Raw genomic sequence first — 11,839 nt, forward strand, 5'->3', positions numbered from 1 at the left:
TCTGTATCCTGATTACTCAGGAGGCTGAGGCACAAGAATTGCTTGCACCCAGGAGTTAGAGGTTGCAGTGAGCCGAGTGCACACCACTGCACTCCAGCCTGGGTGACAAAGTGAGATTCCGTCTTACACACACACACACACACACACACACACACACACAGAGTGAAACCCTGTGTCTACAAAAAATTTAAAAATTAGCTGGGCATGATGGTGTGTGCCTGTAGTCTCAGCTCCTCCAGAGGCTGAGGTAGGAATACCTGAGTGCGGGAGGTTGAGGCTGCAGCGAGCCATGATGGTAATACTGCACTCCAGCTTGGGTGACAGAGCAAGACCCTGTCTCAATAAAATAAAAATAAATGCAGTGATAACAATACCTATCTTGTAGAATTGTCATAATGGCTTGATTAGTTCATGTGAGGCACCTAGTCCAGAGCTGGCACATTGTAAGCATATTAGCTGATGTAATTATTACCTAGGTGTTTTTCTTGTATTGATTGCTCTTTCCTTTACTAATGTCTGATTAGTCTTCACATCTTGTTCATGCTACTTCCTAAGTCTCTCAAATCTGTCTCTTTTTCTTCATCCCACCAGTTCAGGCCACTTTCACCTTTTCCCTAGATTCCTGAAGTAGATTCTTTTTTGTTTTTTTGAGACAGTCTCACTTTGTCACCCAGGCTGGAGTGCAATGGCGCAATCTTGGCTCACTGCAACCTCTGCCTCCCAGGTTAAAGCAATTTTTCTGCCTCAGCCTCTGGAGTAGCTGGGACTACAGGTGCACACCACAATGCCTGGCTAATTTTTTTTTTGAGACGGAGTCTTACTCTGTTGCCCTCGCTGGAGTGCAGTGGCGCGATCTCGGCTCGCTGCAAGCTCCGCCTCCTGGGTTCACGCCATTCTCCTGCTTCAGCCTCCCAAGTCGCTGGGACTACAGGCGCCCACCACCATGCCTGGCTAATTTTTTCTATTTTTAGTAGAGATGGGGTTTCACCGTGTTAACCAGGATGGTTTCGATCTCCTGACCTCGCGATCCGCCCGTCTCGGCCTCCCAAAGTGCTGGGATTACAGGCTTGAGCCACTGTGCCAGGCCAATTTTTGTATTTTTAATAGAGATGGAGTTTCACCATCTTGACCAGGTTGATCTCAAACTCCTGACCTCGTGATCTGCCTGCCTTGGCCTCCCAGCATGCTGGTATTACAGGCGTGAGCCACTGCACCCGGCCCTAAAGTAGATTCTTAACTGATTTATTTTTCTCTTATTCTTTTTTTTTTGAGACAGCATCTTGCTCTGTTGTCCAGCGTGGAGTGCAGTGGTGCAAACATGGAACACGGCTCACTGCATCATCAGCCCCCAGGGCTCAAGTGATGCACCCTCCTCAGCCTCCTCAGCCTCCTCAGTAGCTGGGACTACAGGTGTGCGCCACCATACTTGGCTACATTTTGTATTTTTTTGTAGAGACAGCATTTATATTGCCTAGGCTGGTCTCAAGCTCTTGAGCTCAGGTGATCCACCTGCCTTGGCCTCTGAAAGTGCTAGGATTACGGGTGTGAGCCACTGCACCTGGACTTTTTCTATTTTTTCTCTCTTTTTTTTTTTTTTCTGTGAGACGAAGTCTCACTCTGTCGCCCAGGCTGGAGTGCAGTGGCATGATGTTGGCTCACTGCAACCTCTCCCTCCCGGGTTCAGACAATTCTCCTGCCTCAGCCTCCCAAGTAGCTGGGATTATAGGCATGCATCACCACGCTTGGCAAATTTTTATATTTTTAGTAGAGACGGGGTTTCACCATGTTGGCCAGGATAGTCTCGATCTGACCTCATGATCCGCCCACCTCGGCCTCCTAAAGTGCTGGGATTACAGGTATGAGCCACTGCGCGCATCCTGGTCTTTTCTATTCTTATCACTCTCTAATCTGCAACTAGACTGCTCTTTCTAAAATGCTGCTGTGTGATCTGTTTATTCCTCTCCTTAGAACCCTTCCATGGCTTTCCATTCACTGTCTTAGAACAAGTCCCAACTCCTTAACCTGCTCACAAAGCCCCAAAAGTCCTCTGAGGCTTGGTTGCCTCATCCGTAAATGTTTAGAATGTCTTTCAGCTTTGTGAGGTACGTAAATGAAAGGACAACATGTAGAGTGCCTGGTACATAGTTGGCGCTCATTAAATGTGTCTGTATTTTTAATACATGTATATTGAATGAATGAATGAAACTGGTAGAGGGGGACACGGGATCAGATAAATCTGACCCACATTTTCCTCCCTTATCAGGCGTGATGTGGGCCTTTTTGGGGTGCTAAATGAAATTGCAAACTCAGAAGAAGAGGGTAAGTATTTTTCTCTCCAGCCTTCGCTCGTTTTGTGATTATCTTCCCCTCCATATTCTTGAACTCACCTGACATCTGTTGGCCCAGCCTCTTTTAGCTGTATTTTTCCTGTCATCTTCTCTCCTCTGCCTACCCAAATAACCCAGAGTGGGTGTCCAGAGTGGGTGTCCAGAGTGGGTGTCCAGAGTGAGATGTTGAGAGTACTTACTGGGCAGAAGGACCTGGGGAGTGCCTGTCCTTCCTTGTCTTTCACCTAGAGGGTACCTGGTAAGAGGCCTCTGAATGGTTTAATCAGAGCTGCTTCCTCAACCCTACAGTGTTTGAGTGGGTGAAGACGGCATCCGGCTGGGCCCTGGCACTCTGTCGATGGGCCTCTTCCCTCCATGGGTCCCTGTTTCCCCATCTGTCTGTAAGTTTGGCTTCCTCCCCAGCCCTCTGCAGTTGCTGCGTCCCCATCCTACTCTGCCCCCATTCCTATCCTTGCAGGTCAGGGTTGGGTGTGATGACTTCAGAAGGTAGGAGTGGTCCAGCTCCCGGGTAGGAATATTGAGGGGATGGGCTCCTTTTGCCCCAGTGTGTCCTCTGTCTACTTTGTTCTTACAGCTCAGGAGTGAAGATCTGATTGCTGAATTTGCCCAAGTCACAAATTGGTGAGTGCACAAGCCCTGGAGCTTTGTGGGAAGGAAGTCCTGAACCTCGAAACTTCCTCTGGGGAGAAGGCAAAGACTCCTACTCCTTTTCTGATTGCTCACCATGTTCTCATTCCTTCTGTCCCCCCAAAAAAGAGAATACAAGAAAAAGTAGAGAAAAACCATGTCCTTACTGGAAATGAATGTGAGCTTCTGGTCTAGGGTAGGGGTAGGTGCAGGAACTCTTCATGTTAACCCTTCCTTAGGTCCAGCTGCTGCTTGCGTGTCTTTGCGTGGCACCCCCACACCAACAAGTTTGCAGTGGCCCTGCTAGATGACTCAGTCCGTGTGTATAATGCCAGCAGGTATGTGTGGAGACACCAGGTGGGCTCTGACTTGTCAATATCATCTTCCCTTGCCAGCCTTGGTCCCGGGAAGTCCTGTAGTTCTTGAACCTGGTTCATAGGGCTCCTTCCAGAACTGGGGTCAGAGAAACTCGATAACTGGATATGTGCTTTTTCTAGACCTAACCTTTATCCTTTCCTGTCCCATAGTGCCCCTGGCCCCTAAATGAATCCTCCTTCTTCTCTCTGACTTTCCCTCCTTGACTGCACTCTGGTCGCTGGAGCCTTAGTGTTCCTGTCTTGACTCAGTTTCTTATCCCTTCACCCTAGCACCATAGTCCCCTCCCTGAAGCACCGGCTGCAGCGAAATGTGGCGGCTCTGGCCTGGAAACCTCTTAGTGCCTCTGTCTTGGCTGTGGCCTGCCAGAGCTGCATTCTCATCTGGACCCTGGACCCTACCTCCTTGTCTACCCGGTAAGTCTTAGTAGCCTGTCTTATCTTGGCCTGAGAGTTATGCAATGCTAGGCATGGTGGGTGGTGAGGAGGTCTGAAAGGAGAAGTTCTTTGTCCTCACAGCACTTCCCAGGGCTATGGGAAAAGCAGATGTAAGATAAAAGTGGGTTGCTGAGAATAATCTGGAGAAAGAGACAGAACTAGGGGCTTTTTGGATTGTGGGGACAATGTGTCTGTGGGTTATAGGGTGGAAAGACTGTCTTTCAGAGGACTATGAGGAGACTTGGAGGAAGTGTGAAGAAAATTAGTGCTGATAAGATCAGAAACTAATGAAATTAGAAAAAGCATACCTGTGAGAACTAACTAAAAATAAAACCAGAAATTGGTTCTTTAAATTATGAATAAGCTGGGTGCTGTGGCTCATGCCTGTAATTCCGACACTTTGGACTGTGGAGGTGGGTGGATCAGCTGAGGTCAGGAGCTCGAGACCAGCCTGGCCAACATGTCACTACTAAAAATACAAAAATTAGCTGGGCCTGGTGGTGTGCACCTGTAGCTCCAGGTACTTGGGAGGCTGAGGGAGGAGAAACGCTTGAATCTGGGAGACGGAGGTTGCAGTGAGCCGAGATCATGCCACTGCACTCCAGCCTGGGCAATGGAACGAGACTCTGTCTAAAAAAAAAAAAAAGAAAAAAAAATTAGGAATAAGGCTGCGGACAGTGGCTCACACCTGTAATCCCAGCATTTTGGGAGACCAAAGCGTGAGGATCACCTGAGGTCAGGAGTTTGAGACCAACCTGGTCAACATGGTAAAACCCGTCTCTGCTAAAAATACAAAAATTAGGCCAGGCACAGTGGCCCATGCCTGTAATCCCAGCACTTTGGGAGGCCAAGGTGGGTGGATTTCTTGAGGCCAGGAATTTGAAACCATTCTGGCCAACATGGTGAAACCCCATCTCTACTAAAAATACAAAAAATTAGCCGGACGTGGTGGTGCATGCCTCTGATCCCAGCTACTCGGGAGGCTGACACACAAGAATCACTTGAACCTGAGAAGCGGTGGTTGCAGTGAGTTGACATCACACCACTGCAGCTGCACTGTGGTCTGGGTGACAGAGTGAGACACTGTCTTTTTTTTTTTTTTTGAGACGGAGTCTCGCTCTGTCGCCCAGGCTGGAGTGCAGTGGCGCGATCTCGGCTCACTGCAAGCTCCACCTCCCGGGTTCACGCCATTCTCCTGCCTCAGCCTCCCGAGTAGCTGGGACTACAGGCGCCTGCCACCGACACTGTCTTAAAAAAAAAAAAAAAGGCTGGGTGCGGTGGCTCATACCTGTAATCGCAGCACTTTGAGAGGCTGAGGCAGGTGGATCATGAGATCAGGAGATCGAGACCATCCTGGCTACCACAGTGAAACCCCATCTCTACTAAAAATAAAAAAATCAACCGGGCGTGGTGGCGCTCGCCTGTAGTCTCAGCTACTCAGCAGGCTGAGGCAGGAGAGTCACTTGAACCTGGGAGGCAGAGGTTGCAGTAGTGAGCCGAGATCGTGCCACTGTACTCCATCCTGGGCAACAGAGCAAGACTATCTCAAAAAACAAAGTGTGTATGTGTGTGTGTGTGCGGTACATATATATATGTACATATATATATATGAATAAAGAAGAAAACTTTTTGGTCAGCCTAATTAAGGAGAAAAAACCAAAGTATACTATTTTCAGAAGTGGAAAGATATAGATATGGTAGAAAATAGAAGAATTATAAGAGTATTATGGACATGTTTAGGCCAACAAATTTGAAAATCTGAAGGAAATGTTTGATTTTTTTTGTTTGTTTGTTTTTTTGAGATGGAGTCTCGCTCTGTTATTCAGGCTGGAGTGCAGTGGCATGATCTCGGCTCACTGCAGTCTCAGCCTCCCGGGTTCAAGCGATTCTTCAGCCTCAGCGTCCCAAGTAGCTGGGACTACAGGCATGTGCTAACTAATTTTTGTATTTTTATTAGAGATAGAGTTTCACCATATTGGCCAGGCTGGTCTTGAACTCCTGACCTTGTGATCCGCCCGCCTTGGCTTCCCAAAGTGCTGGGATTATAGGAGTGAGCCACTGCGCCCTGTGGAAATGTTTGATTTTCTAGCAAAGTATAAGTTACCAAAGTGGATTGTAGAAGAAAATAATGAGTTTTTTTTTTGGGGGGGTCAGAGTTTCACTCTTGTTGCCCAGGCTGGATGGAGTGCAATGGCACAATCTTGGCTCACTGCAACCTCTTCCTCCCGGGTTCAAGGGATTCTCCTCTTGACCTCATGATCCACCCGCCTCAGCATTCCCAAGTGCTGGGATTACAGGCATGAGTCACCGCGCCCGGCCTGTCCTCCCTTTTTTTTGTTGCAGGATCTATCCTGATTTATTTTTATGAAGCTAATGTAACACTAATACCTAAACCTTGACAGTAGGTACTATAAGAAAAAAATACATAATTACAGATTTTTTTTCTTTTTTTTTTTTTTGAGATGGAATCTCACTCTGTCGTCCAGGCTGGAGGGCAAGTGGCGCAATCTCAGCTCACTGCAACAACTTCTGCCTCCTGGGTTCAAGCGATTCTCCTGCCTCAGCCTCCCAAGTAGCTGGGACTACAGGCGCATGCCATCACAGGCCAATTTTTTATTTTTAGTAGAGGCGGGGGTTTCACCATATTGACCAGGCTGATCTCAAACTCTTGACTTCAGGTGATCCGCCCGCCTTGGCCTCCCAAAGTGCTAGGATTTCAGGCATGAGCCACCACACCTGGCCTGTTTGGTTATTTTAGAGATGGGGTTTCATTATGTTGCCCAGGCTGAGATGAAGTGGTTATTCACAGACTCAGTCATCGCACATTACAGCCTTGAACACCTGGGCTCAAGTAAGCCTCTAGCCAAGTAGCTGGGACTACAGGTGCATACACCACGCCTGGAAGGTTGTTGGTTTTTTTGTTTTTGTTTCTACTAAAAATACAAAAATTAGCTGGGTGTGGTGGCGCGTGCCTGTAATCCTGGCTACTCAGGAAGCTGAGGCAGGAGAATCGCTTGAACCCAGGAGGTGGAAGTTCAGTGAGCTGAGATAATGCCATTGTACTCTAGCCTGGGCGACAAGAGCGAAACTTGATTTTTAAAAAATTTTTAAAATAAATACATGAACAAAAAACAAGGCCAGGCACGTGATGGTTCATGGGTGTAATTCCAGCACTTTGGGAGGCTGAGGCAGATGGATCACTTGAGCCTAGGAGTTTGAGACTAGCTTGGGCAACATAGACACTATACAAAAAATAAAAATGAAAAAACTAGCTGGGCGTGGTGGTGTACATCTGTAGTCCTTGCTACTTTAGAGGCTGAGGCTGAGGCCGGAGCCTCAGGAGTTTGAGGCTGCAGTGTGCTATGATCGTGCTACTGCACTCCAGCCTGGAGTGTGAACCACCATGTCTGGCCCAGGAGATATTTTTTACAGCATTATGTATAATAAAAAATTACAAACAAGTCAAATGTCCATTTGTAGAGGCAGGACTGAATAGACTGTAGTTCATCTATTGAGTGGTATATAGTGGAGCCATCGAAAAGAATGAGATGAATCTGAACCCACCTGCAAAGGCAGCTGTGATTTATTGTAAAGTTCAAGAGAATTAAATTGTACATCTGTGACTAAGACTTCACTGGAGCTGAAGGTGGTTATAGTTAGGTAGAAAGAGAAGGTGGCATTAATTCAGGTAGTAGCCTTCATCTGTCAGTCCAGGCACATGACTCTGGAAATACACAGCTGACACACAGCTGCAGACACATGGCAGGCGCCCTCAGGTAGTTCCCTGCTGGTGATGGAGGCTGAGCCACATGCAGCATCTTTATGATAAGCAGCAAACGCAGGAGTGCAAAGGTGGGAGGCGCTCTGATAAGGCAAGGCAGGAGGGCTGTTTCGGAGCACAGGGTGTGTTCTGAGGAGTGTTAGATAACTCTGGAGAGAAAAGGTTGGAACCTTGAAGTAAGGTCATAGATTATCCCTGGTTGGATGGATGGCCAGGCTGGATGGCCAGGGTGGATGGCCTGTGGGCAGATAGCTGTGTTCTGGGGTGGGGCCTAATACCACCCCAGGGCAGTACCTTCTAGGTTTCTGGTTAGGTTTTGCCTCCTCATGGCCTATGGTGAAAGCACTCTCTTTCACCCTGGCCTGAGATCTTGCAAATCACCTCTTCTCTGTTGACCTGCTCGTGATTTGGCCTTTTTTCCCCTTCACTGTTTTTTTCTTTTAACTTCCACAATCCTTATTCCTTTTTCCCCAACCTGGATTTGAGTCCAGAACGGGCCATCACGATAGGAAGTTTTAGCAGGAGGCAAAGAAATAGAATTTTGGGGATGGTTTCTTGTCATCTCCTGACTCCACATCCTCTGTGTTCCCCTGCAGACCCTCTTCTGGCTGTGCCCAAGTGCTGTCTCACCCTGGGCATACACCTGTTACTAGCTTGGCCTGGGCCCCCAGTGGGGGGCGGCTGCTCTCAGCTTCACCCGTGGATGCTGCTATCCGGGTGAGTGGGTCCCTGCCCCTCATGTGCATTTCAGTCCTGGCAAAAGCGTTCCTCACTCGGTGGTGGAAACATCTTGGGGGAAGGAGGAGGGACCTTGGTTCATTCAGTCTTTTTTTTTTTTTTTTTTTTGAAACGGAGTCTGGCTCCGGGCTGGAGTGCAGTGGCCGGATCTCAGCTCACTGCAAGCTCCGCCTCCTGGGTTCACGCCATTCTCCTGCCTCAGCCTCCCGAGTAGCTGGGACTACAGGCGCCCGCCATTTCGCCCGGCTAGTTTTTTGTATTTTTTTAGTAGAGACGGGGTTTCACCGTGTTAGCCAGGATGGTCTCGATCTCCTGACCTCGTGATCCGCCCGTCTCGGCCTCCCAAAGTGCTGGGATTACAGGCTTGAGCCACCGCGCCCGGCCGGTTCATTCAGTCTTAAACTTACCCAGAGAGGAGCTTTGCCATCAGACTCATGAGGTTTAAAATTCCATTCTCTGTAATCATTAGCATGAACCTGTGCCTCATGTTTCACAGTCCCTCTCCTGCTTCCTCTCGTTTCTGGCTCTGTGTACATTAGAGAGGCCAGCCCTCTGAGAGATGATAGGGTGCTTGAGTTTTCCCTTATCTTTTGCCCCATTCTCCTAGGTATGGGATGTCTCAACAGAGACCTGTGTCCCCCTTCCCTGGTTTCGAGGAGGTGGGGTGACCAACCTGCTCTGGTCCCCTGATGGCAGCAAAATCCTGGCTACCACTCCTTCAGCTGTCTTTCGGTGAGTGGGAGGAGGATGGAGGGAGGACAAGGACCTAGAGAAAGGCACTTAGCTCCTGGAAGCTCTGTCAAGGGAGGTGGGTCCAAGTTTTAGAACTTAGAGGTCCTGAGCTGTAATTTGCTTTTCTCTGGCTTAGAGTCTGGGAGGCCCAGATGTGGACTTGTGAGAGGTGGCCTACTCTATCAGGGCGCTGTCAGGTAAGAGGGGACTCTGATTGACAGACGCTGGGGAGATGATTCCAATGGGCCCCTGATGCCCCCAAGCCCGGCCACCTCTACTTTCCCTCCTGCATTCTACTGTAGACATACCTTCTCCTGCCTTTTGCTCCCTGACCCCAGACTGGCTGCTGGAGCCCAGATGGCAACCGACTGCTGTTCACTGTATTGGGAGAGCCACTGATTTACTCCCTGTCTTTTCCAGAACAATGTGGTGAGTTAGGGCAACATTTCAGTATTTGGGGTGGTCAGAGGGAGGCAGCAACCTTTGGTAAGATGCAGCTCTGAGGGATAAAGGGAAATATATAGAAGCTTAGGAAATTTCGAGGTGTTGATGCCTTTGGTGAGCTGGCGGGGGACCAATGAGAGGCCTGTTTCTTGCAAGAACCTCTCTGCTCTTATCCATCCACAGGTGAGGGAAAGGGGCGCGTTGGAGGTGCAAAGTCAGCAACAATTGTGGCAGATCTGTCTGAGACAACAATACAGACACCAGATGGTGAGGAGAGGTGAGCTGAGTGGTTGAGGGAGTAGCAGTGAAAAGCAGATGGGAGGGACCACACTGAAACTCTCCTAATCTGTCCTCACTCACAGGCTTGGGGGAGAGGCTCACTCCATGGTCTGGGACCCCAGTGGGGAGCGTCTGGCTGTGCTCATGAAAGGTAAGAGGCAAGGATGAAGGGCTCAGCCTACAGCCATCTTCTCAATTAATCTAGTGAGGCCATGCCCTGGCTTGGAGTTCTCCTCTGCCCCTGTCCTGGGACTCTGTCTTCAGAGTTCCTCCCCTATCCCTGGATCCATTTCTTACAGGAAACCCAAGAGTACAGGATGGTAAACCAGTCATCCTCCTTTTTTGCACTCGAAACAGCCCTGTGTTTGAGCTCCTTCCCTGGTAAGTGCCATGTGGGCCCTTAGGTCTGGACTTCTCCCCAGCCTTCCTGCACAAAACCCACATCCCACTACATGCAGCTCCCTTCTGCCTCCGGTTGCCTGCTCACCTTTTCTTCTAGTGGCGTTATCCAGGGGGAGCCAGGAGCCCAGCCCCAGCTCATCACTTTCCATCCTTCCTTCAACAAAGGGGCCCTGCTGAGTGTGGTGAGTGCGCCAGGCTGCTGGGGCTTCCAGGAGTTGGATGGAGAAGCTAAGGGCCTTGGCTGCTGTATGGCTCTGCCAGATGGCCCTTCTTTGGGCCCAGGCTCTGATCCTTTTCTTTCCCTTCTCTGCAGGGCTGGTCCACAGGCCGAATTGCTCACATCCCGCTGTACTTTGTCAATGCCCAGTTTCCACGTTTTAGCCCAGTGCTTGGCCGGGCCCAAGAACCCCCTGCTGGGGGTGGAGGCTGTATTCATGACCTGCCCCTCTTTACTGAGACATCCCCAACCTCTGCCCCTTGGGACCCTCTCCCAGGGCTACCACCTGTTCTGCCCCACTCCCCACATTCCCACCTCTAATAAAAAATAAGTTTTCCTTTTGTTTTTCACTCAGTTACCAGTCTGTCTTTTCCAGGGAGTTGCATTGGGGTAGAGTAGGGGGAAAAAGCATGGACTTTGAGTTAAGGCCCTGTTCTGTCACTTTTTAGCCACTTGTGAATTTGGTCACATTAACCCTAGAAACTGTATGGATTCAAATGCTTTGGAAAGCAAGACTGAGAAGTTACTGTGAAGAAAATATATCTAACACAGGGTCTTACATATAAATAGTTGTTTCACTTTTCACAAGTTTCCAGAATGGTGTAGGGCAAGAATGAGTCAAGGACTGGGTCAGTATGAGGTGGAAGGCTTTATTACACTAGGACATTTGTGGGAGGTATGAGCGCTGGGCCAATGTGGCACGGGCCATGTTCAAGGCACCCTCTTGGGTGCGGTGACCGCCAATGAAGCCACTTGCATGGACGAAGGTGCAGCCAGGGATCCCACTGACCTGGTCCAGGGCCTCGTCCCGAAGACCCCGCCATGGCTCTGGTAGGGGCAGCCTACAAGTGGGCAGAAAGAGGGAGCAGAGCGGAGGTCAGAATTGGCAGCCTTCTCTTAACAAGGCTGAGAGGCCTGAAGGTCAGTAGGGTGGTTCCCTAGGGCCTCACCGGCTTTGGAATGAGTGGGGCTCCTTGGGCACACACTGTACTCGCCACTGTCCAGCCTGGTCAGTGTAGATAACAAAGATGATGGCCACTGGAGGGGACAGCCCAGATTCCAGGTGGTAGAGATGCTCCTTCCAGGGACATCCACCTTTCGCCAGTTCCACAATCTCCCCACTTGGGTCCACCTGAAAGAGGGAGAGGCTAGCTAAAAGGTTTAAGGTAGGCTGGGCATGATGGTCATGCCTGTAGTCACAACACTTTGGCAGGCTGAGGTGGGAGGATCAATTGAGCTCAGGAATTTGAGACAAGCCTAGGCAACAAAGTGAGACCCTGTCTCTACAAAAAATACAAAAATCAGCTGGGTGAGGTGGCGTGTGCCTGTAGTCCCAGCTACTCAGGAGGCTGAGGTGGGAGGATTGCTCGAGCCCAGGAGGTTGAGGTTGTCTGCCACTGCACTCCAGCCTGGGTGACAGAGAGACAGAGATCCCATCTCAAAAAAAAAAAAAAAAAAA

At 49.5% G+C, this 11,839-nt stretch overlaps 2 protein-coding genes across 4 annotated transcripts in view; one reads left to right on the top strand and one right to left on the bottom strand.

The window, feature by feature from the left end:
• Window positions 1–10,734, top strand: part of AAAS (achalasia, adrenocortical insufficiency, alacrimia) — a 14,218-nt gene extending 3,484 nt beyond the window's left edge. Inside the window, exons 3-16 of one of the 2 annotated variants that reach the window (XM_012001577.1) lie at window positions 2,264–2,319; window positions 2,637–2,728; window positions 2,923–2,969; window positions 3,215–3,313; window positions 3,623–3,766; window positions 8,165–8,285; window positions 8,914–9,038; window positions 9,175–9,235; window positions 9,377–9,467; window positions 9,666–9,759; window positions 9,845–9,912; window positions 10,061–10,142; window positions 10,261–10,345; window positions 10,477–10,734. In XM_012001577.1, the coding sequence (XP_011856967.1) occupies window positions 2,264–2,319; window positions 2,637–2,728; window positions 2,923–2,969; window positions 3,215–3,313; window positions 3,623–3,766; window positions 8,165–8,285; window positions 8,914–9,038; window positions 9,175–9,235; window positions 9,377–9,467; window positions 9,666–9,759; window positions 9,845–9,912; window positions 10,061–10,142; window positions 10,261–10,345; window positions 10,477–10,701 (1,390 nt within the window). In that variant the 3' untranslated portion in view covers window positions 10,702–10,734. The remainder of the gene's footprint in view (window positions 1–2,263; window positions 2,320–2,636; window positions 2,729–2,922; window positions 2,970–3,214; window positions 3,314–3,622; window positions 3,767–8,164; window positions 8,286–8,913; window positions 9,039–9,174; window positions 9,236–9,376; window positions 9,468–9,665; window positions 9,760–9,844; window positions 9,913–10,060; window positions 10,143–10,260; window positions 10,346–10,476) is intronic. The other variant, XM_012001584.1, reaches the window with a different exon arrangement.
• A 276-nt stretch (window positions 10,735–11,010) lies between these two features.
• LOC105554959 (chromosome unknown open reading frame, human C12orf10) overlaps window positions 11,011–11,839 on the bottom strand; it is a 10,846-nt gene continuing 10,017 nt past the window's right edge. For both annotated transcript variants that reach the window (XM_012001637.1, XM_012001632.1), the window contains 2 exons: window positions 11,331–11,512; window positions 11,011–11,222 (listed from right to left, as the gene is read on the bottom strand). In XM_012001637.1, the coding sequence (XP_011857027.1) occupies window positions 11,039–11,222; window positions 11,331–11,512 (366 nt within the window). In that variant the 3' untranslated portion in view covers window positions 11,011–11,038. The remainder of the gene's footprint in view (window positions 11,223–11,330; window positions 11,513–11,839) is intronic.

This window comes from Mandrillus leucophaeus, unplaced genomic scaffold (genome assembly GCF_000951045.1).
Source record: "Mandrillus leucophaeus isolate KB7577 unplaced genomic scaffold, Mleu.le_1.0 Scaffold118, whole genome shotgun sequence".
In the NCBI taxonomy this organism is placed as follows: domain Eukaryota; kingdom Metazoa; phylum Chordata; class Mammalia; order Primates; family Cercopithecidae; genus Mandrillus; species Mandrillus leucophaeus.